Source organism: Dermacentor albipictus, chromosome 2 (assembly GCF_038994185.2).
Source record: "Dermacentor albipictus isolate Rhodes 1998 colony chromosome 2, USDA_Dalb.pri_finalv2, whole genome shotgun sequence".
Lineage (NCBI taxonomy): Eukaryota > Metazoa > Arthropoda > Arachnida > Ixodida > Ixodidae > Dermacentor > Dermacentor albipictus.
In genome coordinates this window covers 29589917-29617003 of record NC_091822.1, presented here as the reverse complement: position 1 = coordinate 29617003, position 27087 = coordinate 29589917, and the positions used below count along the sequence as shown (strand labels likewise).

At 44.3% G+C, this 27087-nt stretch overlaps 1 protein-coding gene across 3 annotated transcripts in view; it reads right to left on the bottom strand.

Annotated features, from left to right (window-relative positions):
- LOC135897758 (uncharacterized) overlaps positions 1–27087 on the bottom strand; it is a 219742-nt gene that overhangs the window by 48996 nt on the left and 143659 nt on the right. For all 3 annotated transcript variants that reach the window (XM_065426469.2, XM_065426470.2, XM_065426471.2), the window contains exons 10-13: positions 19091–19250; positions 16685–16883; positions 11487–11667; positions 8438–8483 (exon numbers count right to left, since the gene is read on the bottom strand). In XM_065426469.2, the coding sequence (XP_065282541.2) occupies positions 8438–8483; positions 11487–11667; positions 16685–16883; positions 19091–19250 (586 nt within the window). The remainder of the gene's footprint in view (positions 1–8437; positions 8484–11486; positions 11668–16684; positions 16884–19090; positions 19251–27087) is intronic.

Genomic DNA, 27087 nt, shown 5'->3' with positions numbered 1-27087 from the left:
CGCGCTACAAATTTCACTATTAATAAACCATGTAATTGAAGTCTAGAAGCGTACGGTGAGGGGCTAGTTGGTATGACAATATGAGAACAAAGAAAAACTGTTACAGTCTGCGCCTGTGTCGTGTGGTTCTTTCTCTGTCTTGTCCTTTTTTTGCGCAGTTTTTCTTTGTTCTCATCATGTAATTGAATTATTGAGTGAGTATACTATGCAGAAAATTGGTTAAGAAAACATTTTGGAAAACTGAAGTTATTCAGGCTATAACTTTAGAGGCTGTAACAATAGTTTAGGCTGTTCCCTCTTCTGCGGAAACGACCTTGCATGCTTTCCTAATTTCAATAACGCATAGCAAAGACAACGCAGCAAAGGATAGGCATTGCAAATTGTGCCCCATTCTTGCTATTTCCTCTGAAATTATACAGGCATGACGACTATATTTGTAGCATTCAAGTGAACTTACATGTGAACCTTGCTAAAAAACTGTACTGTATATGTGATGTGCTAATCTGTTCATGATGTTAAGACTGACCATCTTGTTTCTGTACAGGGTTCACTCTGCAAGCATTCTCAGAGACATCAGCTCTGAATGTAAAAAAATATACATTATCATCGATGCTTGCTAGAGGTTATGCGACAGCTGCCATGAGTTATCAACTAAGTAATTTTTATACAATTTTTATAATGTCTATATTACATTTCTAATACTTTTATGTAAATATTATTGTGTGAATAAACTTCCTTTAGTGCAAACTTGCATCTGTTTTCCATGTACATGTGACTTCTAGGTTGCATATTGTCACGTGGTAGTGACGTTAAAGAACACAGTAGCAGTACTGTGAAAGAAAAAACTAGCTTTTATTGGGCGAACCTGTGCCCACAAAACAGGCTACACTTAAAGCGCAACGATGGCGGCGAACACGCTCGGCGATCGTCGAAAATCTGATCAGCGGGTCAAGCGCGTCGGCTTTTATAGAGCAGTCGTCGAATGTTCCAGACTAATCGTTCGGACCCGCGTGCCTTCCACAAAGTTCTACACCATTCGCGTTACGCGATGAAATCGGATAACACAAGGTTCGGCGACAACAGACAGCCGGGTAGAAGCATCGATAACTTTCCAGAAACATCGGATACATTCAGGCGCGTCCCTCGCTGTGCGATTACAGTTGTTAAGTGGCGAAACGTGGTCGCCCGATAAAGATAAGTACACGTGTCAATATTGCCGTTTACCGACGTGGTCACACATAATGACAAATGTTTACGCTATGCTACTAGGTCGTATGTAGGACAAATGTTACTAGGGGGCTAGTAAAACGTCATTAGCAAGTACATAAGCAAATGCGTGTAAAATGTTGCTACAGTGTTACTACAGAGCCTAAAGAGTTGTGTTGGTTAACGGTTATTAGAATATTTACACAGCATCTATGAACATGCTTAGTACTGTGGCCAATTGTTGACAGGATGTTAGTAGGGTGTGTAAAGACAAATGTTAAAAGGTGATCGATAGGAAGTTGGTAGAACCTTTACAAACATTCTTGAATTGGAAGAATGTTAATATCGTGTATAAAGAAGGCCTGTAAATATGGAATTAGTAGGGAGTTGGCAGAACGTTAACAAACGTTCTTCGATTGGAAGAATGTTACTAGGGTGTATAAAGATAAACGTTCATATGAAATTGGTAGGAAGTTTAAAGACATCCTATGAACACATTTCTATTAGGAGTTTTTGGCCAATTGTTCTTAGGGTGATGCTATAGCGTTGTTAGGATGTATAAAGACAGTTGGTAGGACATCAGTTGACTGTTGGTAGGTTGTAGTAACAATAGTCTGACGACGGTCTAAAGAACGTTGCTAGACATTTTTATAAGGGAAGTGACGTCCTCCAATAGGAGGTCTGTCGACAAGTTGCAGAGGGTGCAAGGTTCTACGTCGTCGTGCTGGTGACTGGAAAGTAGGTCGACGTCGATACGAAAATGCTCATGTAGTGTGTGTTGGAAACCGCATCGACGCGGCTCAGGACATCGACTTGGATGTTGCCAGGGCCCTTGAGGTGATGAGATGTGGTTGTGAATTCGGAGATGTAGGAAAAGTAAGGCTCTCTAGTGGTATGTAACAGGACGTGGAGCAGCTCATGGCGTGCACAATGACCTTGTGCTCTGTAAAGACTGAAAGTGGGTGACCCTCTAGGAAATGACGAAACAGCGAGAAAAACATCAATTAACTCGCGGTCAAACACGCTGTTGCAGGTCTGCGCAGGCTTCAGCTTCTTGGAGAAGAAAGCGAGTGGCTGCTACACACCGCTGATGAACTGATGCAGAACGGCACTGACAGCGGTGTTGACGAGTCAGTCGTGATGACAGTAGGTACGTCAGGTTCTGGGTATCTCGGCAGCTTGGTGGCGATGAGAGCGGACTTGACACCTGCGAAAGCTTGAGCAGACTCATCATTCCATTGAAGCACATCGTTACGTTTGAAGCCAAAGAGAACATATAGATAAGTAAAAATTCGGACCCAATCTGGAACAAAGTGTCAGTTGAAATGGATGAACCCGAGGAATTCACGAAACTTGGTCACTGGCTGATGGTGGAAAGCCTTCGATGGAAGGAACCTTGCACGGCAGTGGTCGAGTACCACTGGCGTCAATTAGATGTCTAAGAAACTCGAGGTACAGACAACCGAATTGGCTCTCCGCGGCGATAACAGCACCTCGACTAGCAAGGCGAGAAAACACCAGCTGCGTGTGCACAGATGTGCTTGAACGGGCGATCTTGCGACGAAGAGGTGGTATATGTATGCAAAAACGAGAGTTATGCCATCGGTGATGGAATTAATAGATCGCTGAAATCATTGGCCAGCGTTTCGTAGGCCAAAGGCACCCGGAGAAATGCAAAAACACCAAATGGTGGGGTTGTGGCGGTTTTGGGGATGTGCTTCTCAGCGACAGGTACTCGTGATAGGAACGAACGAGGTCGATCTTAGCAATGATCGTTGCGCCGTGTAGCGCTACAGTGAATCTTGAATGTTACGGAGTAAATAGCGATCGGCCATTGTAACGTTATTTAGTGCCACATAACGACCACATGGACACCAGTTCACAGTTTTCTTAGGCCCTATGTTTGAGTTTGAGTTTATTTCACCACAATGATTCAATGTTTACATGATCATACATGCGGCAAAGATACAATGTGTGGTGTGGAATGCGGGAAAAAAGCTGCGACATAAACGCAGCTTGACTGGCCCCACATCCCAGCAAAACAAGGCAGAAAAGTGACAGCATACGTAGTCATGGAAACAAGTAGATAGGCATATCAATACATAGTGAAATTGGTACAATAAGGAAATATAGTTATACAAAAACGAAAAAACGCATAAAAATTTGTACTCCTCAAGGAGAAACAAAAATCGTAAAAATGCAGCATCTCATGCCGCATTTTTTGCATCAAGAAAACACATCAAAAAGTACATCATGTCAGTAAAAAAGATTGGACATATCCTGTCGCGAAAGAAGGCGTAATCGCTCAAATGAAAAATTGAACTTGTTTAGTATGTGGGGGAGTGAATATTTCAGCATTTGGAGACCATAGTTGGTTCGGCATCGAGGAACCTTCCAATAATCGCTCTGTCTAGTAGGTCGAGACGAGGTGCTGCGCTCTAAGCATGCTATGGAGGTAAGATTATTATTTCCTTTGTTAAATTCAGTTTTCAAGGAGACTAATAAACAATATTCATACATGTTATCAAATCTTAATACTTCGAATTTGTTGAATAAAGATGAGGTATGTGCATTATATTCGACATTTGCTATACAACGTAATGCATTTTTTTGAAGCGCGAGTAATTTTAGCTTAGATTGCAGGGTGCCAGTGCCCCACACCAAATGACCATAGCGTAGCTGTGAACAAAAAAGCGTGTTATAGATAGTTAACATCTGAGTAGTCGGCAGAAATGATTGACATCTCCTAAGCATGCCTAGTGCCTTACTTAGCTTTTTTCTTACAATTTCACTATGGGAATCCCACAACATATGTTCGTGAAAAATTATTCCCAATGCTTTAGCTGTCGAAGAAAAATCAATCGCGGAACCGTTCAGGTATAGCTTTGAAGTAGCTGTGTACGTTGTTCCCTTCGATCGAAACAGAACAGCTTTGGTTTTTAAGCAGTTGATTTGTAGGGAGTTTACGGTCGACCAAGCATACAAGTCACCTAGTGTCGCGTTTGCTGCTGAAATAATGTCATTTACGTCTACACCTGCGAAAAACAAGGAAGTGTCATCCGCATATATGACATATTGGATTGTCTGGTTTATGTTTGTAATGTCGTTAATATAAGTAATGAAAAGTAGTGGCCCCAATATACTACCTTGAGGTACACCTTGAGCAACTTTTTGCAAGGACGATTGTTCTGTGTTTCTACTTACACACTGTAGCCTATTGCTCAAATAACTGGCAATTAAATTCAGTGCAGTGCCTCGGATGCCGTAATAGGGTAATTTTTGTAAAAGGGTATTATGATTGATCCGGTCAAAGGCTTTAGAGAAGTCAACAAATATACCTAGTGTAAGTTTCCTGTCCTCTATAGTGCCTAATATAATTTCCTTTTGTCGTAACAATGCTACCTCTGTCGACAGCCCTGACCTAAAACCATACTGAGCCGGCGTAATTACCGACTGTTTTGTAAAGAAATTCGATAATCTCAAGAATATTAGTTTTTCTATGGGTTTTGAAAACAATGGTAGAACGGATATGGGCCTATAGTTTTTTAAATCATTTTTGTCTCCCCCCTTAAACAGTACTGTAACTTTGCATGCTTCATACGTTGTGGGAAAATACCTGTGCCTAAAATGAGGTTATAAATGTATGTTAAAGGAACGACTAATATATCTATAACAAAACAGATTGGAGCGTTCTTCAAACCGACAATATCTTCCGATTTACTTTTCTTGAGTTTTTTGAAAACGCACATAACCTCATATTCATCTGTTGGGGAAAGATAAACCGACGAAGCTACTTGTGGGGCGGACATGTAATGTAGTGTGCAGTGGTGTCACTGACGCTGCCTACCGACGAAGTAAGGTGATTATTAAATTTCTCAGCCAATGCTTTGCCCCTGTATGTTCGATCCCCTTCAGTTATCTCCTCTACAATAAAATTAGCTTTATGTAATGTGGTAATTGAATTTAATTTGCTCCACATCTCCTTAACCCCTGCAACACACTCGAACATGTAAGAATAATAATTGCGCTTCGCCATTTTCATAAGTTTATTTAAATTATTTCTATACTTTCTAAACGAATCCAATGTGTCTGGATTGCGATTTTTCAAGAATAGTTGATAGATGCCATTTTTCTTTTTAATCATTTTTAACAGCTTCTTTGTGACCCATGGTTTCCGTGAACGTTTCTACTTCTTTATTTCTTTATAGGGAAAATATCGCTTGTAGATACGGGAAATTATCTCCATAAAATTGTCATATGCGGCGTTTGCTGATGAGCACGAGAGCACTGTTTCCCAACTAGTTCTGGAGATTTCGTCCCGAAACTGCGAAAGAGAGTTTTCAGTTATGTTCTGGCACCGAAATTTATAGGTTGGCTTTGATTCAATGTGGCACTTATCAATAACAAGATATATCGGCAAATGATCACTAAGTGTAATGTTAATTGTCCCAGAAAAGAGGCTTTCATGTGGTAAATTTGTAATAAAAAGGTCCAATAACGTGGCGCTGGTAGCTGAAATGCGAGTTGGTTCCAGTACCACATTTGACAACAAATACGAATTAAGAAGTATGGAAAATTCCGCTTGTTTCGATGTATTAGAAAGCATGTCAATGCTTTCTAATACATCAAAATGTGATGTACATCAAATGTGATGTCTGATGCCCAGTTACTAGAGGAAGGATGGGTTATACCGAGTGTCAGCCCGTGTTCCAACTCCACGCGAGCGTTCTTGAATTTTCCGGAAACAAGCGACGACAACGCAAACGGACCAGGGGGCCAGATGTGACGATGTGGTGGCATACGTCATGCTGCATCGGCTGTGTTCAGTCCGGCAGTCACATCAAGCTGGGAAACTCGCGGATCATTGCAGTAAACGCCGCTTGCAAGATGGTACAAAAGGGCATGATCGATAATTTGGTAGATGCAGGAATTCCAGAAGCGATCAGCTGTGTAACACAGTCGACGAGACGGCGGGTCTTTACATCGGAAAGGAGGCAGTAGTGGTGTAGGATGCCTGGTCCAATAAGGGCGTGTCAGACATTTGGAACGCTTGTCAAAGGCCAAGGTTTAGCCTGAAAGAGTGTGAGGAGACCACCAGAGTCCTGGCGCCTTTGACGGCACCTTGCAAAAAGGTGCCTTTGCAAAAAGATCGCAGGTGTCGCTTTGCGATCCGAGCGTTCGGCAGAAAATGCGATTACGTTGGCTCTACTGTCGACAAGAAACCGCTGTCCCGTGACTCTGTCGGTTAGGTAGGAAAGCCAACTTGTAGGTTGGGCTAGACCACTCGCCACCGCTCGAGGTCGGCCACCCTGTCTTCCTGCCACGCATAGGAGTGAAGGCAGCGGCAGGCGCCTTTGGCGGTTGCGAAGAAATCACATGGAAGTCGTAGCTGGTGCCGTAGACTAACTCAACACAGGAGCAACTGAGGCCAAACCAGGCCAAATTCGAACAAACGCCAAAAGTTGTTTGTGAGGTTGAACGGTTCGTGTGTGGGCGTCGGTATATATCGGAACTACGGCCACATGGACGACGAGATGGCGTGTGATGGTGTTCCGTTGCAAAGAACATGCGCTCGAGGCGGTCGCGCAGTAGTTCGAGAGAAGATTGTGCTTGCGAATAGCTAGCAATGGTGCGCTGCGCAGTCGAATTGTCACCTGGAAATGGTGGGGCAGTTGCGATAGATTGGGTGGCTACTCCAATGACTCTGTGCACCAATGTGGCCGGTCCGGACAAATCCACAGAAGTAGCTATCGCCAGGACCATCTGCAGGTTAGCTGTGAGCCGTTGCAGGAACAAAACGCGCAAGACTGCGTCATCAATGGATCTTGTGCTGTCTCCGAGAAGGTAGCTGTCTCATGCGGCGCGAAGAATTTATCTACGCCTGGGGTGCCCGAACTCTTCTGCTGCTGGATCCAAGAACGCTGGGAAGCTGCTGTGTGTTGCAAGAAGGTTGCCTTGAGGTCGTCATAAGCGGTCGCAGACAAGGGGGAAATCAGCAAATCCGCTACTTCGTCAAGAGCAGCGGGTGAGAACACTGAATTAGCCTAGTGAAACTTTTTGTCTTGAGAACGGAAGCCAGCGACTTGAAATTGTGATTCGACTGGTATTAACCATGCTTAAGGATGCTGGTCCCAGTACCTGTGAGAGGCGGACGGAAACGATTGAACAGGAGTGCTCAAAACATTGCTCGAGAGGGTTGTGGCCTGGAAAATTTGTAGCGTTTGTCGGATCCATGGTCGTCGGTGCCACAGACACATGTGGCCTGGATCACGTCCGGTTCATCCATAATGTGGTGATGGGCGACAGTGCGAAGCCGCCTTCAACAGGCTTCCGAAGCGAGCAGGCAGGACGGGTCGGCGATGTCTCAGACTTGGTTTAATCTGCCGAAAACTAGCCGGCGTTGGCGAGTGCCTAGCGCAGCAGCCCTGCTTATGAGGTTGCGAGCGTCTGCTTTTTTCATTCACGCGACGCCAATGGTGCTGCCACTACAATTTATTTAGGCTAAGTACCCCCCTCCCTCCCCCCCCCGAAAAAAAAAAAGATGTCACAGTCTGACTAGCTCAAGGCAGTGGCAATGAACACGACCTTGGTTCTGTTCAGCTGCGTGGCGCTTTCATATGATTAGACTTTCACACAAGTTACGTGCAACACCAATATACTTAAATGCGTTCTGACCACCAGAATAAATAACCCAAGTGTAAGGCGAGAACGCTTCAGACTATAAAATATATTTCGCGAGAACTTTAGAGAGGCTGTCACCTAAAGGCCGCGCCTCGCGTACTAAAGTACTTATAATAAGCTCCAACGGAAAACATCCATGCAGATATACTCGATAACATTGAACATGCGTGCCGTATATCATGAAAAGTGCGTTCATACGTGACGCCAATCCTCTATTAAAGAGTATGTGCAGCATTCCTCCTACCAATTTATTTGCAATTTTTTGTGTTCGAAAATTCCTGTTACGCTTCTCAGTCTATAAGCTATGTCCGGACGTTTTACAGAGTCGAATAAGGAAATGCACTTTCGTAGGTGTAACATCATTATACGAACAGGAAAAGTAGCTAGAAAAGGTGCAGATAAATTTGATATGTTGGCTTTGAGGGTCACGTGTAGGACAACTTTTCAAGTTTACTCCAGCACGACTAAAGAGTTCGTTACAGTTATTGTATACATGTTAGCATGCACGTCATGGTTTGCTGGCACTGAACGGGGAAAATATGAAACTCACCCTCTAATCCTGTCGGCTTCCTCCTCCTCATCAAAACTCAAGTTGCCTGCAGAGACATGAACAGACGACGCAATTCACGTGGCCTGTCTCCCAGCACGAGGCTGCTATGTGAAACTGGGAAAATCGGAGCCGTTTTATTTTATGTGCAAGGCAATGCTTTCCTTGATGCGCTCTCTCTCTTTCTCTCTTTCTCTCTTCCTCCCTCAGTTACCTCCCCCACCCCGCCCGCCGCTCTCATCTCGCTAGTACACAAAAGTCTCGCACCTATAGTCGGATACAACTTTAGAAAAAAGGGGAGGCCCCGCCCAGATGACCGAAGCGGCGAAGTCACCGGCCGTGCGGCGCATGACGTCGGTCCAGAGTGCGCGCCCATTGGTGGATGCTCGTGCGAATCTGCCTCGGAGGAGTAAACGCCCCCTTTTTTCTAAAGTTGTATCCGACTATAGTGTACTTATTTCAAGGTTTAAAAATAGTGACAAAAAGAAATAAACGGACGAAAGGAGTGGCATGGATTCACAGACGCGACGAGCGGATGTTATGCGACTCGCGGCCTCTGGTTAAGCGCTGAAAACATTTCCCTTTTTCATTTTTACCCACAAGTGGTATGTGCTGTTTAAATTCAGCGAAAATATATCGTGTACCTAGGCGCGTTCAAGACCGCGTGCATGCGTGAGATTCGGGAGACAAGAGGTTAGGACCACGGAGAAATGACACTATATCGGGCGACACGAAATCTTTATGAAAAGGGCTTTGCAAATACGCTACCAACATACCTGCAAATGCTTTCTCGTGACAACACTAGAAAATATAAAGCAGACGAATTCCCAACATCTGTACCTGCCGCGATTCCCTCTCTATAAAGTCCACAATGCATAGAAGCTAGCTTATACAGATCTTGAAAACGTATTCGGGGAACCTAATACGCGAATAGTTGTTGGCACTACGCAGTCCATAGCACTACAAATGTTCATGAACTTATGCACGTCAACTTATGAGGCGCGTTGCCAAAACGGGCTTTCTTTGAGAATGCGAAATTTCCGCACGAAAGGAACAGAGAAAAATGATGGGAAGGTTTTTGTTTACAGTATTCATGCAAAGAATAAGTAGCAACAACACCTAGCTGTAAATTAACACACAGATTTTCAGCACATTAGAACGATCCTATATGCGTCTATTCCTTTCGTCTACATCTGCAGTTATTCTTTTTTGCCTATTTTCGTTTGTATTCTCGAGAATTGTATTGCTATCGCGGCGGTAGCAAAGCCGCCAATTTCTTACAAGCACGAAATGTTCAAACCCGGTCTGACTGATCGAAGAAAGCACCACTGTAGGTTAAATAAGGCATACAATTTCTAACTCCCTAGCGTTTAGGCCCGCAGCGTTCCCAGAAAAACTAAGGGGTCAGTTCCCCCCCCCCTCCCCCATTTCCTCCTTCTCATTAGCTCTAGTATAACCGCTGTCCAAAGCTGTAGAAAGGCTGGAGACACCATTGGGAGCTGTCAAGGTCGCCTGCCTTGCGCGAGGCTCAGAGGGGTATTGATGCTTGGCTTCCCGCATCTTGAACTGTTGCTAGTTACTTCATGCATAACTGTTGATTTTTTCGAGGTGCGAAGTTTTCATCCTGCTTCGTTTGTAAAGGGTCTAAATCACGCTATGTCTTATCGTAATGACATAGCGTGAAGCACTCTCCACCACTAAGTGGTGGAGAGTGCTTCGACTTGGTGACTTCGACGCATGGTGTCTTCCACGCTGCTTCGATGCTGGTGACTAATAAACGCATTTAAAAGTCTTGTAAAGGTGTTTATTAGTCACCAGCGTCCGGGCCGACCGTGAGATGAGGGCACGGGCTCTGAGCACGAGTGGCGTTCCCCCTAGCAAAGCGCTCAAGAGATTGACCCACTAGAAAGTGCTGCAGAGGTTGGCCCACTATAGCGTTCCTCTTCTTCGCTACACAGTATTTTACATGCAGAGTTGCTGCTCTGGCTGCAAGCTGTAAACACTCCAGCACTTTACACTTTGCTATCTTGATTGCTCGAGCGTGCGGTCCACCTTCGCGCTCGTTTTTTACTGCGTATGCCATATCTTAAGGATATGTATATTTGGAAGTCGAGATGGCTAAAGGAGGCGCTCTTTCAATCTATGCAGTGTTCTTGCAAATCAGTTATCAAAATTTACTAGACATAGCAGTTTGTCGCTAGGCTTTTTTTTTTCATTGCGAATGAGGAGGAGGATGGTCGCAGGACATGCAGCATAGAGTTTCAGTATCGCGAGCACGAAATTCGAGGGCAGCGCCCGCGGCGGCTGACTCATAGGTAGCAGACAGTACCTGCACTTAGTCAATAAAACATTGGACTGTGCGTAACTGTTCGTTTAAAATCCTTAGGAAAGTAATAACGGTAATATCATCAGAGCATTCGGCAACTTCGTACTTGTTGAGGACACGGAGAACGAGACGACACCGGGACAGCGAAAAAAAAAAATACGCACACTGGCCACTGTGATTCATTTGGTATGATGTTCTGCTGCTGATTGACTGGGGCGGCCGCCATTCGACGGGGACAAAATGCAAAAAGTGCACTTGTATATGTATTCAGCAACAGGTCAAAGATCCGCAGTGTTCAAATTTATTCCAGAGCCTTCCATTAAAGTGCCTCTCATAATCAAATGCGCGCTTCGGGAGCTGAAACACTTGAACAGAAACTATAAAACAAATACGACCACACACCAAGCTCTCCAGAGCAATTGTGAAGGGAAAACCGCGCTGCAGGAAGGGACGATACATGAAGCAGCACACAGACGTGGTACTGTATACTCCTATCCATACCTGAGTCACGCCTGTTTTTTTTTGTGCTTCTTCATGGAATAACAACGGTGTGTATACTGCTGTCAGAGAAGTGTCTGTCTTTTTTGAAGTGTCGTCCAGCCCTGTCGCACTCGCTCTCCTGTTATGTGGAGCAGATTAAAATACCGCGTGTTTCCGCCCCCTTTCCCGCTGCCCGGTCGCGTCGCGCACAAATGAATAAGAATGATCACGCTGCTGGCCACTGACTCGAGTGCGAGTCTTCTCGGTCGGTGGTGCCCGACGCGCCGCTGCGTTCCCACTGGACGAGCTGGACCCGCGGCGCGATCGAAATCATCCGGGGCCGTGACGGCAACGGCTCCGGCGTCCTCGGATCGGAGCCTTGCGAGGCCGACGTGGGCACGTCCAAGTCCGCCGCGCGTCGCTGGCGCTGCAGAGAGTGCGATGGAAACAGTTCTCAGAGAAGAACGTGTGACGAAGGTCAAGAGAGATTCTGGTTTTCCAAGAAATGTAAGCTCGCGCTACCACGAGGCCCGGCGTAGGCAAGGGGAACGACCGTCATGTTTCAGTCGCGCATGAACTTTCAGAGCAGTTTAGCACCATATGTACGGCCATTGCAGCTACGAGTGTCCTCAAAAGGCAATGTCCCGACCACTTCCTGGGGGATTTTCGAATATTCTCCTTTGTAGAGTGCCTTTCAATGTAATGCATGGCAAAGAAGAAGCCTAGGGTGAGTGCATTTTGCTGCTCTTTTTTGCCTAGGCCTACGCCATCTCCAACTATAGTGTTTTGCACAGTATTCGTCACAGCGTGGTCACCATTTCGAAACATTGGCGCTGTAAACAATATGCATGGTTGCAAACACACTGGTCCTGCACTGCGTCGGGAAGAACAAAATAATGGCATTCTTCCTCCAACGCATCCTCATATGTCCCACTTGCTCTTGATGCTGGAATATTAAGGGCGCACTATAGCATTTCCCTGTTTATTCTGAGCTTTAGCTGATATAATCTTAATAATAAAATTCTCGGATGCTACGTGCCCAAACCGCGTGATTATGAGGCATTCAGTTCAACCGCCCGGGGTTCCATTAACATGCACGTGTACCTAGTACACGAGCGTTCGTGCACTTCGCCCGCATCAAAATTTGACCCACATGGCTCAGCCGCGCAGCGTCATAGCCACTGGGCAACAGGGGGGGTTAACGTAATCGGTATGCCACAATCGTAATATTTACGCTACCAGAAATACTGCTCCACAAGCACACTTGTGGATAGCCCACAAAATTAAGACCAAATTAGCGCAAGGGAAACTATCTTATCGCGATTGTGTTAATTGCGCGTATGTTTGCGTTCTAGATACCTATGTTTTCTTTTGCGTGGCGCAAGTTGGTTGGTAATGGAATATTAATGATGGAGCCACTCACATGTTCGCCGCATGGGACTTAGAAGAAGCTTTAGCTCGGGTGCTCCCTTCTAAACACATGTAAAAGGAGAATTCGTTTTTCTCTGTAACCACTGCACCCAATTTGACGAGGTTTGTTGCATTCAAAAGAAAAGCTTAGAATCTAGTGACTGTTTGTTTCGAATCTTCGATTTAGGTCGTGGATGTCTTATCAAAAATTTGCACAAGTAAAAATTTTTAGACAACGAAACTATGAAGTTTACAACTCTTTAACTCAGATATGAAAACTGATATCACCTTTGAATTGCATCTAATAGTACATCTCAATCGGACGAAATTGGTATGTTACACGTGAATCTAAAAAAAAATGTGAAATGTGATAATGCAACTTTTACATAACCCTTGTACACAACGCTACAAAATCACGTGAGATATAAACTGACATATCAAATTTGTGCGCTTTGAATGATCTAATGGATGACGTTTACATAACTGCGAAATATGTTCTTGATGCAAAGTTATTTATTTATAAACTTCGTGCGTCTATTTTTTCTTCTTTTTTTGAACTTGCGAATTCTTTAATGTTCCTTTAACAATATTCACACCCTAATTCGAGATTCCGGATCGAACGGTTATTAGAATTTAGCATTCTCTCTCAAATGCAACAAATTTTATTTAAATTGGTTCGGGGGTTATCTGAGAAAAGCGTTTTTGCGTTTTACATGTAACTGAATAGGCCGCGCCGGAGTTAGGCCCGAGATAAAGCTTCCTCCTAACTGGTGGTGCATGGAATAAGTATTGTGGACGAAGAAATAAACGTGTGGCAGTGAGGTCTAATATCATTAAACGGGAAGAAAGTTGGTCATTAGAGATGACCTTTATATTGAAATCAACCACAAAAACTGTAATTTCTTTTAATTTTTTGCTGCGGCAGCATAACACATTGAAGTTGCTGAAGCGACAATTGCAAACACCTAACTCTGTTTTCAAGTCATAGATTGTACTTTTCGCTGTCCTAAATTAGTAGTCGAACAAGGAGTGACACTGTAGTTCATTTTTCAACAAGAGGGCTTTTCTTTTTCAGTGAAAGAACTGCTTTCCTTCAAGCCTTTATCTTCCTGTGAACATCTGTCTTGAGAGCACGAGAAGAAACTAAGTTAGGCGAATCTGCTTGCATCCAGTTGTCTTTGATCACACATGTTACTAAGTAATCAAATAGCCATAACTTTGCCTAATTACACGCGCCGAGCGAGAGCCTTTCCTTCTAATACTTTTACCCCAAGCAAGTAATCTTCCGCGTAACATTTCTAAAATATTTATAGAGATATTTTGTCACTTGCCTTATCAGCCAAAAGTACACGAAAGAAACGTACAAGACGGGGATCGTTTATTAATTTCCACCCACATGTAGAAAACCACGTGTGGGACAGAGCAGGAGGTACTTCAATATCCCAACGTCGCGCTGTCAAACATGTGGCTCATTACCCATGTTGGTCCTTTCTAGGCGTAGCTGCCACACAACTCGCTAAATGATCGAAGCTTCTCATAATAAAATAACGGGGGACGCATGCGTGAGCCAAGCTTCGACTTCGATCTCGGAAAACGACCTTGCAAATCCGCTTAGCACGTGCGCTCTCCCTCGATAACCTGTTAAATATTTTTTCTTGACCTCATGTTTTTTTGGCAGTGTTGTATGTTTGACCTCTGCTTTTATTTTTTTATTTTATGCTTTGTTCGCCTGCGTATTTGTATCTCAGCACGCGTTCCTCTGGATTCTATGCGTGTTGCAATCGCTTATATACGATCTTTTTCGATAAAATGTTCAGTCGAAAGTAGGTGCACGTCATTTGCGTCTCGTCTACTTCTTCGTCTTTTTGCACTGCAACAAGAGTATGTCACCGCACCAACACGCCTATGTGTCGATCCCATATTGCAGTAAAAGGAACCCCTAATAAGGAAAAACTATTTTCTTTTTAAGGCGTTACCCAACTGCCGCATTTTTGTGGTAGCAGGATGACAGTAAAAGTATGACGTTGCGATGTCACGTAAGCCTTTGTTTGAGTTCCTTGGGAAAAACTCCGACAGCAACAGTTGCCCCTCGCCCTGTACCCTCCCTGCTCTCTCTTCCACTGAAGTCCCTCAATGGCCAATAATTGCTGCAAGTACAATGTTTTTGCAGCAATTATTGTATATTTGGTAGAATATTTGCAACTCAACATATCAAAGAAGACATTCCAGCGTAAGAGATTATGAGTCGCAAATGTTTCGCTGTGGTTTCTTGAGTTGGCTAATAGAAACCACACATTGAATTTCTAAAATATGCACGATGCGCCGAAAAACACCACATATCGTACGCGCATTGTGACTGATTGTGCGGCAGTTCGGCGTACTGAAAATTTATATAGCGGGAAGTACGTATACCAGTCTTTGCATGGAGTGGACTATATACCTCTCATTGACGGTATAGTGGCGTTGCTAAGGCGGTTATTTTGCAGACTCCTTCTGCGACACACGGAAGCGCAACGTAAACGCTCCGGTACAGTCCGAGGCATGTATGCGACGCGCTTTAAATATTGCTCCATGAGGAGTTACCCCTAGCGCACATTGCACACACGCCAAGTTTGAGGGATATGATACGTATGAGAAATGCGCATTTGAAAGCTTATGCAAACATAGCTCGTTACTTTTGTAAACCAGGCCTTAAATCGGATGAAGGACACGAAACCAAAGAGCTTTCATCACCTCAAGGATCACAGTTATTGCCCACTTTACTTTCGTGTTGGCGTGCTAGCCCTATTTATCACTGTCATAGCGACTCTGTGCAGAACTGTAGACTTTCTCTTCCCTTAAACTGTTGCTGTGACTCGCGGGACACGTCATACATATTGCTGTCAGAGAACGAATGTAAGCTAAAATCTCCAAGTCGCGTGCTGTAATCAGTGAATGAAGGTTTGAATTGGACCTCGGACCGTTTCCGACGCTTCTCCAAGGACACTTACTTGGGTAACAGACTCATGCTTAGATAAAAGTAAATAAGTTGGCCACTGAACCAAGACTTTCGTACACCTAACGGTGCTCTCCAGATACTGCACGAGTAAACCATGGCTGTTGATTCACTGAATTCAGGTAGTGTCGCGACCTAAATTAATGAAACCGATGTGAGCCTTATCACCATGACAGAAATGCGTATTGCGTGTATGAGTGACACGCCAGGAGCGCTGCATGGCGGGGAGTTAGCTGCTTAGAGCGTCTTCGTTTTTTTTATTTTGACGATGAAGGTTGTCATCGTTGTCATCATCATCACGGTGACAAGTCATCTTTCTGTTCAGGTATGATTAGTTTTGACAGCCCATTGCAATGTGTATGTTATAATGCGAGAGTCACCAGAAGCTATTCAGGTAAGTAAACAATAGGGGGTGTAAAACGAACAGAAATATAAAACAGCAGTCTGGAGATCTGTTGCTCGAAGCCTGGCTAAGCAAGTTACCTATGGATCAATTAATTCTATTTCTTGTAAAAAAAATTGCAATCAGTACGTTCAAGTCCAGCACTTCGCTTCTTGTCAAGCGCTGTCACTTGAATAGTTGGCGCAAATGCGCACTTGTGCGTCAGCAGAACACGGAAAAGGGCTGTTCAAAAGGACAGACTGGTGGGCTAGTTCGCATTACATTTTTATGCAGTAGCGCACAAGCACATGGACGAAGAAAGACAGAGGATCACACACAGCGCTGTGTCCCGTCGTCGTTTTTGGTCGTCCATGCGATTCTGCACTACTGCGTAAATAAAGAGGACTGCGTTCGTGCCATCACTATTTCTATGTTGTCCATAGTTCGAGTAAAACGCGGTCAGCGAGTCTCTTGCATTTGTCTACTTGTTATTTCTTTATATTCATAGCTTTCTAGAAGCTCGGTCAAGAACGTGACATATCTGGAGGATATTTTCTATTGAAGTTATGAATATGTTTATTCTCTTGAGAAAGTCATAGGACTCAGCTCCATACAGGTTGGCTTCTCGTTACTCAGTCAGTCCAGTGATCGTCGTACCATGGCCTCTTTGGCAGCGCCATCCTCACTTTCAGGTGTTGCCGAGGTTCTGCTGATCGTAACCCTGACGGGCTTCAGTATCGACGGCTTCCTCAAGAGATCACCGTCCAGGGCGAGCAATTCCGGGGCAAAATGGGCCGACATATGCATGGCACCTTGCTCCTCCACGGGCTGTGGCACGGGGCCCGGTTGTGCATCCCTGTAGGTTATGAATGCACCCAAACAGCATTATTATGTTTAGTCTGCAGATGTGTCCAAACAGCATTGGCATGTTCAAGGTGTATATGTATTCAAACAGCACTAGTATGTTCAAGTTGTGTATGTATTAAAACAACATTATTATTATTAAGTTGTGGGTGCGCCCAAACAGCATTAGTATGATCAAGTTGTAGATGTGTCCAAACAGCATTATTATGTTCAAGTTGTAGATGTGTTCGAACAGCTTTAATATGTTGAACTTGCAGATGTGTCCAAACAGCATTTATCTTTTAATGTTGTGGATGTGTTTTAACAACCTTATTATGTCCAGCTTGGATAACTGAACAGTATTCACGTTGCCTGCGCAAGTAACCCTGGACAATCAGACTGAAAGCGATGCAAGCAAACGTGATTGTCCACTTCATCGTTCCAACGAAGCACTCAGACATTCACGACATGCTGCTCATCATACCTGACATTATGTATGTAGCAAACAATAATAAGAATAGCATAGGATGCAAACGAAGCGCTGCACTTAAAAATAAAGCCGGTTAGAAGAGCACTTATGGGGTTGACAAAATGCTGCGAAATGAAACGCAGGAGAAACAATGACAACATCATCCTGCGGCGTCTGTAACGACGTTTTCATCTTGCTGCAATGACAGCGAAGCCTGCCTCTCACACGTGTCACGGATAGAATGAATGAAGTGCGCTTCCGTGGTTTCGCATAATATGAGACGCTGGACATATTTCTCACAGCTTTTGATCGGCGAAGAAAATGTTTCCCCCAACGCACTTACGCACCTTCTTGAGCATATGCAAAGTGCCGTGGACGCAACTCACCACTGCTGTCGTCTTGCAACCATTGGACCTTTGTGTTTTTGGTACTTCCTGGCCGCAATGCTTAAGGTTCATCAGATTTCTTTCACATGTCAACACAATGACGTAGTTTGAAACACTGACTCCCTTCAATTGTGCTGCCTGATGAACTCATTTGTCTCAGAGAGCGCGAGGAGCAAGCTGAACTCAGGCGCAGAGGCTCCTCTTAGTACAAAGAAAAGTTTACCGTTTCGAGTTCCCAGTCCAGTAGCGCTAATGCGCAAATCGCCGTGGAATATGTTTATCACTATTTTTTAATCTGTACTCGTGATCGTTTCTATAAAATGGTACGCTAGAAACATGGTGGGAACAATATAAGTGAGCCCGATTGGGATTCTATGCCGGTATTAGTGGGAAATAGAAAAGTGCGGCCCTTAGCTGCAAGAAATAGTGATTCTGATTATCAAGCCGCTGTTGATGCGACGCATATTTTGTATGTCACAGGGATACAACATAACTGGAGGTGCTCATTCGCAAAGTATCACGCGTTCAAAAGCACTCAAGTGCGCCGCTATGCAACCAGAGACGCCGTGGCCCGCTATGGTTCTACAATACCAGTCGTTGCCGCGCAGGCATCACCATTGTTAGTGCAGATTTTTTTAGATTGGAATTCGTGGAAAATAAAGGCAACCACCTATGTAATATAAGTGTTGCGATTTTAAGCAATGCATGAGGTGAACACAATAACATGCGCATTACGCAAAGCGAATGTCAGCATGCAGCTATAGAAGCACGATTTTACCGTTAAGTGGCTCACTTTACTCTTTTTTCCGACATTGTGTGCCATTCTAAAATTATGATGTTAAACCGCGAATAGCATGCTGATTTTATCGGCATAAATTGTTTTTTTTTATTTCCATCATAATATCATGACACATTCTGTTTGGTCGCGGTCCCTTTAACCATTGTTCAGCAAACAAAATAGCAAGGCCCAGGAACAAAAGCGCAAAATGTACTCGCAAATAGACGTGGAAAACTCAGTAAACAGCATGCAAAAGAAGGCCACAGGTAACACATCACCCGGTAGTGACAAGGGAGGCGTAGCCGAGAAGGCACTAACATGAGCTGCAACTTATAGAATACAAGTACCTGGGGCGAGGCGACTACGTGACACAGACATGCAGGCATAGCGTACGAAAGATACAATCGGTGATTGATGAAAACTGCAGGAAAAAAGTATGCCGCCAGCACAACCTTGCACACTTTCTCCGCGGAAAGTGTGTTTCTGCGCGGAAAGTTATATATAGAATTTATTCGCATGGCTCCTTTGACTCTGCAATGCCGCCGGATGACAATTTTCTACTTAATCGGAACATGTCAGGCTCATACTTTTGAGAAGACCCTTGGAATGTGGTTGTTGCGTCTTGAAGGCCGTGCGGTAGCGCCGACGCGCCCTTGTGTTCCAGTCGGAGCCGCTTGTTGATCGGTGCCGTCTGAACAGAGCTGCTGTCCAACGTTGAGGACATTGGGCTGGTTGGCCTAGGCGGAGCTGCAAAGATGCAAAGCATGTGCCTGTTACAAATAAGTGCTGCAACTAAGAGCTACATCTATACAATAGGCCGATATAACCGCGAGTTGCCTCACACCTCAGCTGCGCAAAGGTTGTCGGTACAGTTGTTCTTACAACGATCAACGACAATGGCCATTGGAAGAACCCTGCTTGTGAGCGATTTGAGTTCGTGTTCCCCTTTTGAAAATTTCAGACAGGGCAGAAAAATGAAATTATAGAAGCACTCACGGCGCGTGTGTGTTAAGACACCGCAAGAATAACGCACCCGTGACGCCCTGTACGTATCTGAACCCATCCATTTCCTTTCGAAATCATTCACAGATCTGTGCGCCATCTCATTAGCCGTGATACATAAAGTGTGCCGTTGGCTTCCAAAAGAGGCAGCGCTACGCAATAATAATGATAATAATAATAATAATAATAATAATAATAATAATAATAATAATAATAATAATAATAATAATAATAATAATAATAATAATAATAATATATTCATTACATTGGCCCGGAACAGCTACGGAGCCTTTGTACTTGCGCGCTTAAAAAATAATTCGCAGTAGAAAATGTACAAAAAAGACATGTGGCAGAAAAAAAACAATGCCAGATGGAGAAAAAAGGGCCACAAAACGAGGAGGCAGGTGTAAAATGGAATTTCTCATAGAGCATTATTATCTACATGCATACAAAAGACGGAAAATCAAGGTTGAACATGTAAATACAGGCAGAATACTTATTACGTGCTTTTGCAGCCGAGCCATAGGACAGTCAATAATGCAACAAGGCCCGGTAGAAAATGCAGACTGTTCCCTGTTATACTTTTGCTGCACGGGAACTTGCACAGGATTTACAAGCTCCGGGCAATGAATAATGCCGTGGGCCACCTTAAAGCGGAACAAATGGTCTAATCTATTATGGCTTGATTTTAGAGGTGTGAGCAGAGATATATTCGAAAAAGCTTGACTGTGGTCGCCAGAAGGGCAAAGGTGATGCTTGAAAATACATATATAAATTTATTTGCGACACGTTCAATGACGTCAGAATTATATTCACACGTTCCACCCCATACTACAGAGATATACGGTAGTAGTGGAAAGCACGCAGTAGAATACAACATTAGAAAGGCAACAGGGGCGTGAAGGTCACGCGATATACGACAAACAAGGGGAAGCTGTTTCGCATATTTAGCGTGTTAAAAGAAGCATGACGTTTTGTCGAAGTACACACTAAGATCTTTAATGTCATCGATCCTCGGCAATGAAGCATCCCGAAGGGTGTATGGAAATGTCACGTGGAGCGTTTTCCGAGTATTTCTTAATGCCACAGCTTTGGAAGCAGCAAAGAGTAGCGTCATATATATATATATATATATATATATATATATATATATATATATATATATATATATATATATATATATATATATATATATATATATATATATATATATTTATATATATATATATATATATATATATATATATATATATATATATATAAACGCTAGTTGTCCACACGCTCTGAGTATATGCGGGGCGCGCCAGGTCAACGGCAGTCGCACAACGACGTTCCAGAGAACATGGTGTCCGCCCCTTTTCTTCGGGGACAATTGCAAATGTTTTGGTGACGAGGATCAACTAGCAATTGCAAGATAGCAATGTGCGGTTATCTTGAAGCCCTTCGAGCCTCACGTGCAGTCTCGGCAAGAGTATTTGGAAGGAATGAAGCAGTTGGTCGATGCCAACCGCGTGCAACGGACAAGCGTTGGGCCGTGTTTCTCAGTTCCTGCGCTTGCAGTACGTACTTTACTCTGCGGCGTCTTCTTGCCACCGCAAAGCCTACGGAAACTGCTCTGATGTTTTGTCTTCAAACCCCCTGGAAGTACTTTAGTGGAAACCTTCAGTCGTGGTGAGTTTCTTCAAGTTCTACTCTTGCATCCGCGACGAGGGCGAGTTGGTTAGCGACTATGTAGCCGCACTCAATCAGCTCTAAGAACACTGCCATTTCGGAATGTTCCTCAACGACTTGCTTAGGAACCGCATCGTTTGCGGGATCAACGATCCTGTAGTGCAAACCAGGCTACTCGAGGACCTTACCCTCACCCTAGCATCCTCAGTTTCTCCAATAGTACCTTTGAAATCCGCGAAACGTGACACGTCAGAACTCTGTGCTACTTCAGGGGCGTATTGTACAACAATTAATGATATCCAGACTCCTCATACAAAGCACGTTAATTGCTATCGCTGCGGTGACACGCATTATGCGACCGAGTGTGCTCGCATTAATGATCTTTGCCAGTATTGCTACATGAAATCTAATATAGTCAAAGTATTGAAAGCAAAAATATTTATTTCGAACCACAGATCTGCCGTGCCCAAGGAATAATGTCATCAGAAGAACGCCGGCAAGTAAGCTGCAGTGCACACACGACATGAGCCAGGAAACCTTGTTGAAGTTCCATGCAGCAGCCCTAAAAAGTATGGTATATGGACAATTTCTTGGACGTCACATGCACCCTCGAAGGTCGATCGTTTATTATTTAACTTAATATACAACAACTTAAGTTGGAGATTGACACAGGAGCGAGCACATTCATAACTGGGCAGGAGACATCAGACCATGAGTTTCCGGTGCTGCATTGCATACCTTGAAACGTTCCACTAATGAGTTAAAGCGGTGAAATCAAACATGACCTTGGAAAAGTTATGGTATAACAAAGTATAGCGATAACCAGTATAACCTTCCATTACTGGTCGCACGTGGTAAAGCGCCGTTGCTCCTTGAACATAACTGGATGGAGGAGTTGAATATGTCATTAAACAGGCCACTCTTCATTGTCGCTGAAGCCTGGAGCAGCATCTAGAGAAGCGCCATGCGTTGCTTTCTGATGGGCTAGGAAGTTTCTAAGACGTCACGGTTAAACTTGCTACTGAAGAGTTAGTAAAACCCCGTCTTTCAAGGCTATATAGAACAGTTCCGTTGGCGTTGACAGATAAGATGTGTCAAGATCTAGAAATGGTGCAGCGGGAAGACGATCATACAACCTGTACGCCCGTCTGAATAGGGCAGAAACGATTGTTCTCACCCTAAATAAGGTCATATTCGCATCTGTAGAGACTACAAGGCCGCTGTGAATGCCGCTGCAATTGTGGACGGGTACCGAATTTCAAGGGCTGAAGAGCTGTGGACGAAGATGTTAGATAGGACCAAATTTACAAAGCTAGATCTCAACGATATTTATCAGTAACCGCTCCTTGACCCTGCATCTAGGATGTTCGAAGAACGTTACCCTCGAGTTTTGTCATCTGTAGCAGTAGCCAAAGACTCGACTAAAGACCCGGTCTTGCCTAGAGTTCGTGATAAACGTTTGCACTGAGCTCACCTTCCACAGGAGGCTTCGTCCCCGATCACAATTACAGACAAGAAGTCGTCACGCTCATTGCGATACCGGATCACATGAGTCAAGGCAGCGCCGAAACTCTACGTCTTCTGGCGGTGTTTGAAAATCTTAGGCATACATTGGGCACACACGAGCTAATAACCGATATGTTCATGAATTATGGTGTGAACCAAAGCGTGGATGATGTTCGCATGCTCTGCCAATTCATCGATTATTATCCTGGTTTCTTGTTTATTCAGCTCACCAACATTTGCGGTTCTGTTGAGGGTGATTGCATGGTGGCTTTGGCCAGGTCTTGTATTGTATCTCCAGCTTTCACGAACTTCTATGATCCATTTCCTCCAGTGCTTCACAGTGGCCAATGAAATACAACGTTCAACGTACACGGCAGCCGTGCGGCGACTCATTTATTTTTGGGAAACACCTTCAGCTGTGAAAAACCTCACGACACTAAGCTGTTCAACTTTTGGAGTGTCCATTATGTCACACAAACATGTTCAAGGCAGTGTATGAGAGCCTTAAAGAACATTTATCCTCAAATCCGTGTGTCACTTTTGCACATGAGAGTGTCTGTGCTACGCGCATGCCTCGCAGATAATGAACCGGACCATTATTGCGCGGGATGGGTTGGCTTACTTTTATTTGACTCGCCCTCGTACTTTAGAAATGCGAAGAAACAATGAAATATACAAATGCGAAGATACCGCTTGATAAAGTAAAAATTAGGCTGCCACCCTCTCGTTAATCCTATAGAATTCTTGGTAACATACAGGAATTCTATAGCACTACCGAGAGTGTGGCAGGTGTTGTTGTGAAACTTATTAAAGGGGTACACAATGAAAGTTGTACAGGTATACGCCCCTACATCCAGTCATGATGACCAGGAAGTCGAAAGCTTCCATGAAGACGTGGAATCGCCGATGGGTAAAGTCAAAACAAAATACACTATACTGATGGGCGACTTCAATGCCAAGGTAGGCAGGAAGCAGGCTGGAGACAAGGCAGTAGGGGAATATGGCATAGGCACTAGGAATAGCAGGGGAGAGTCATTAGTAGAGTTCGCGGAACCGAATAATATGAGGATAATGAATACCTTCTTCCGCAAGCGGTATAGACAAAAGTGGACGTGGAGGAGCCCGCACGGTGAGACTAGAAATGAAATACACTTCATACTCTGCGCTAACCCTGGCATCATACAAGATGTGGACGTGCTCAGCAAGGTGCGCTGCAGTGACCATCGGATGGTAAGAACTCGAAATAGCCTAGACCTGAGGAGGGAACGGAAGAAACTGGTACATAAGAAGCTGATCAATAAGTTAGCGGTAAGACGGAAAATAGAGGAATTCCAGATCAAGCTACAGAACAGGTATTCGGCTTTAACTCAGGAAGAAGACCTTAGTGTTGAAGCAATGAACGACAATCTTGAGTGCATCATTAAGGAGTGTGCAATAGAAGTGGGTGGTAACTCCGTTAGACAGGATACCAGTAAGCTATCGCAGGAGACGAAAGATCTGATCAAAAAACGCCAATGCAAGAAAGCCTCTAACCCTACAACTGGAATAGAACTGGCAGCACTTTCGAAGTTAATCAACAAGCGTAAGACAGCTGACATAATGAAGTATAAGATGGATAGAATTGAACACGCTCTCAGGAAAGGAGGAAGCCTAAAAGCAGTAAAGAAGAAATCAGGAATCGGCAAGAATCAGATGTATGCGTTAAGAGACAAAGCCGGCAATATCATTACTAATATGGATGAGATAATTCAAGTGGCTGATCAGTTCTATAGAGATTTATACAGTACCAGTGGCACCCACGATGATAATGGAAGAAAGAATAGTCTAGAGGAATTCGAAATCCCACAGGTAACGCCGGAAGAAGCAAAGAAAGCCTTGGGAAGAAGCTGGGGAGGATCAGGAAACAGCAGGTTTGTTGAAGGATGGTGGGCAGATTGTTCTAGAGAAACTGGCCACCCTGTATACGCAATGCCTCATGACTTCGAGCTTACCGGTATCTTGGAAAAACGATAACATAATCCTAATCCATAAGAAAGGGGGCGCCAATGACTTGAAAAATTATAGACCGATCAGCTTACTGTCCGTTGCCTACAAAGTATTTACTAAGGTAATCCGAAACAGAATCAGGAACACCTTAGACTTCTGTCAACCATAGGCAGGATTCCATGAAGGCTACTCAGCAATAGACCATATTCACACTATCAATCAGGTGATAAAGAAATGTGCGGAATATAACCAACCTTGATATATAGCTTTCATTGATTACGAGAAAGCGTTTGATTCAGTCGAAACCTCAGCAGTCATGGAGGCATTGCGGCATCAGGGTGTAGACGAGCCGTATGTAAAAATACTGAAAGATATCTATAGCAGCTCCACAGCAACCGTACTGCTCCATAAAGAAAGCAACAAAATACCAACAAAGAAAGGCGTCAGGCAGGGAGACACGATCTCTCCAATGCTATTCACAGCGTGTCTACAGGAGGTATTCAGAGACCTGGATTGGGGAGAATTGGGGATAAGAGTTTATGTAGAATACCTTAGTAACTTGCGATTCGCTGATGATATTGCCTTGCTTAGTAACTCAAGGGAGCAACTGCAATGCATGCTCACTGACCTGGAGAGGCAAAGCCGAAGGGTGGGTCTAAAAATTAATCTGCAGAAAACTAAAGTAATGTTTAACAGTCTCGGAAGAGAACAGAAGTTTAGGATAGGTAGTGAGGCACTGGAAGTGGTAAGGGAATGCATCTACTTAGGACAGGTAATGACTGCGGATCCGGATCATGAGACTGAAATAATCAGAGGAATAAGAATGGGCTGGGGTGCGTTTGGCAGGTATTCTCAGATCATGAACAGCAGGTTGCCATTATCCCTCAAGAGAAAAGTGTATAATAGCTGTGTCTTACCAGTACTCACCTACGGGGCAGAAACCTGGAGGCTTACGAAAAGGGTTCTACTCAAATTGAGGATAACGCAACGAGCTATGGAAAGAAGAATGATAGGTGTAACGTTAAGGGATAAGAAAAGAGCAGATTGGGTGAGGGAACAAACGCGAGTTAATGATATCTCAGTTTAAATCGCGAAAAATAAATGGGCATGGGCAGGACACGTAATGAGGAGGGAAGATAACCTATGGTCATTAAGAGTTACGGAATGGATTTCAAGGGAAGGGAAGCGTAGCAGAGGGCGGCAGAAAGTTAGGTGGGTGGATGAGATTAAGAAGTTTGCAGGAAAAACATGGCCACAATTAGTACACGACCGGGGTAGTTGGAGAAGTATGGGAAAGGCCTTTACCCTGCAGTGGGCGTAACCAGGCTGATGGTGATGATGATGATGAAAGGTAAAAAAGTGTAAAAGGAAACAAAGTTTACGGCGCGCAGACACAATACCTCGCAACACAATATTTAAATATACTAAAAGGCCTCCAATAAATCTACGTGTCTAAGAAAAGGTTACTCCGTATAATGCGTCGAACAAAGCCAATAAACACGTTACGCAATCACAGATCACAGAATCCTAAGGCTCGCGCCTCCCCCTCCCTCTGCTCCCCCTGACGTATCGTGTGCGACGGAAGGTGACGCGCATCCTCCCCGCTTTTCTTCCTTGCGCACTCAATACAGAGCGACTGTGGTCGGCTCACGCATGCCATCCCCCCCCCCCCGACCACGCTTTCACTTGCACATAAAGCTTAGGGCGCGCGGTTATAATGTTATCGCTTGAACTTCATACGGAACATGAGTCTGAGGGCGACGGCAGGAATACACCTGAGTGCCCATATAATTGCTATCTCAATATTATAGTAAGAGTATCCGGCAAGTGAAGCGTCCTACGGCTTATCAGATTGCGCAATAGAAGAAGTAACAAAATAAATTATTCAGCATGCGACAATTTCGCTGCGCCGCAGCAATGTCTTTTCGTTTTGTGGGGCGGGGGTACAAAAATTTTTAACAACTCGAAGGAAAGCCTGTTGGCCACAATCGAATGCCTGCTTTGGGCACCTATGTGGCTACCGAAGGAATATCGAAGAAAACGTCGTTTGGCCCACAAAGAAACATGCGCATACTGCGCGATATCCTACACCGACGAGACAAGACCTTTAGGAGGCGCTGCGCTCAATCCGTCGAGTCCTCACAGTGATGGCGGCGAGCGAACATTGTTTCTTTTTCTCGTCTGCTAGTCGGAAAGCGTCTAAAATTCTGCCAGGCAAAGATCGACTCGGCCAGAGAAGAACGAACGCGCACCAAAGTGGCCGCGCGGTGGTCGAAGCAATACGAGAAAAACGCATGTGCTGTGGCTGGCTGTGTCAGCCCGCAGGTAGCGAGAACAAGAAAATTGAAGAGGCTCAATGTGTCCTGGCGAATAGAAGTCAAACCAGAAAAAAAAACGAACCTAGGTAATGTAGCTGGCT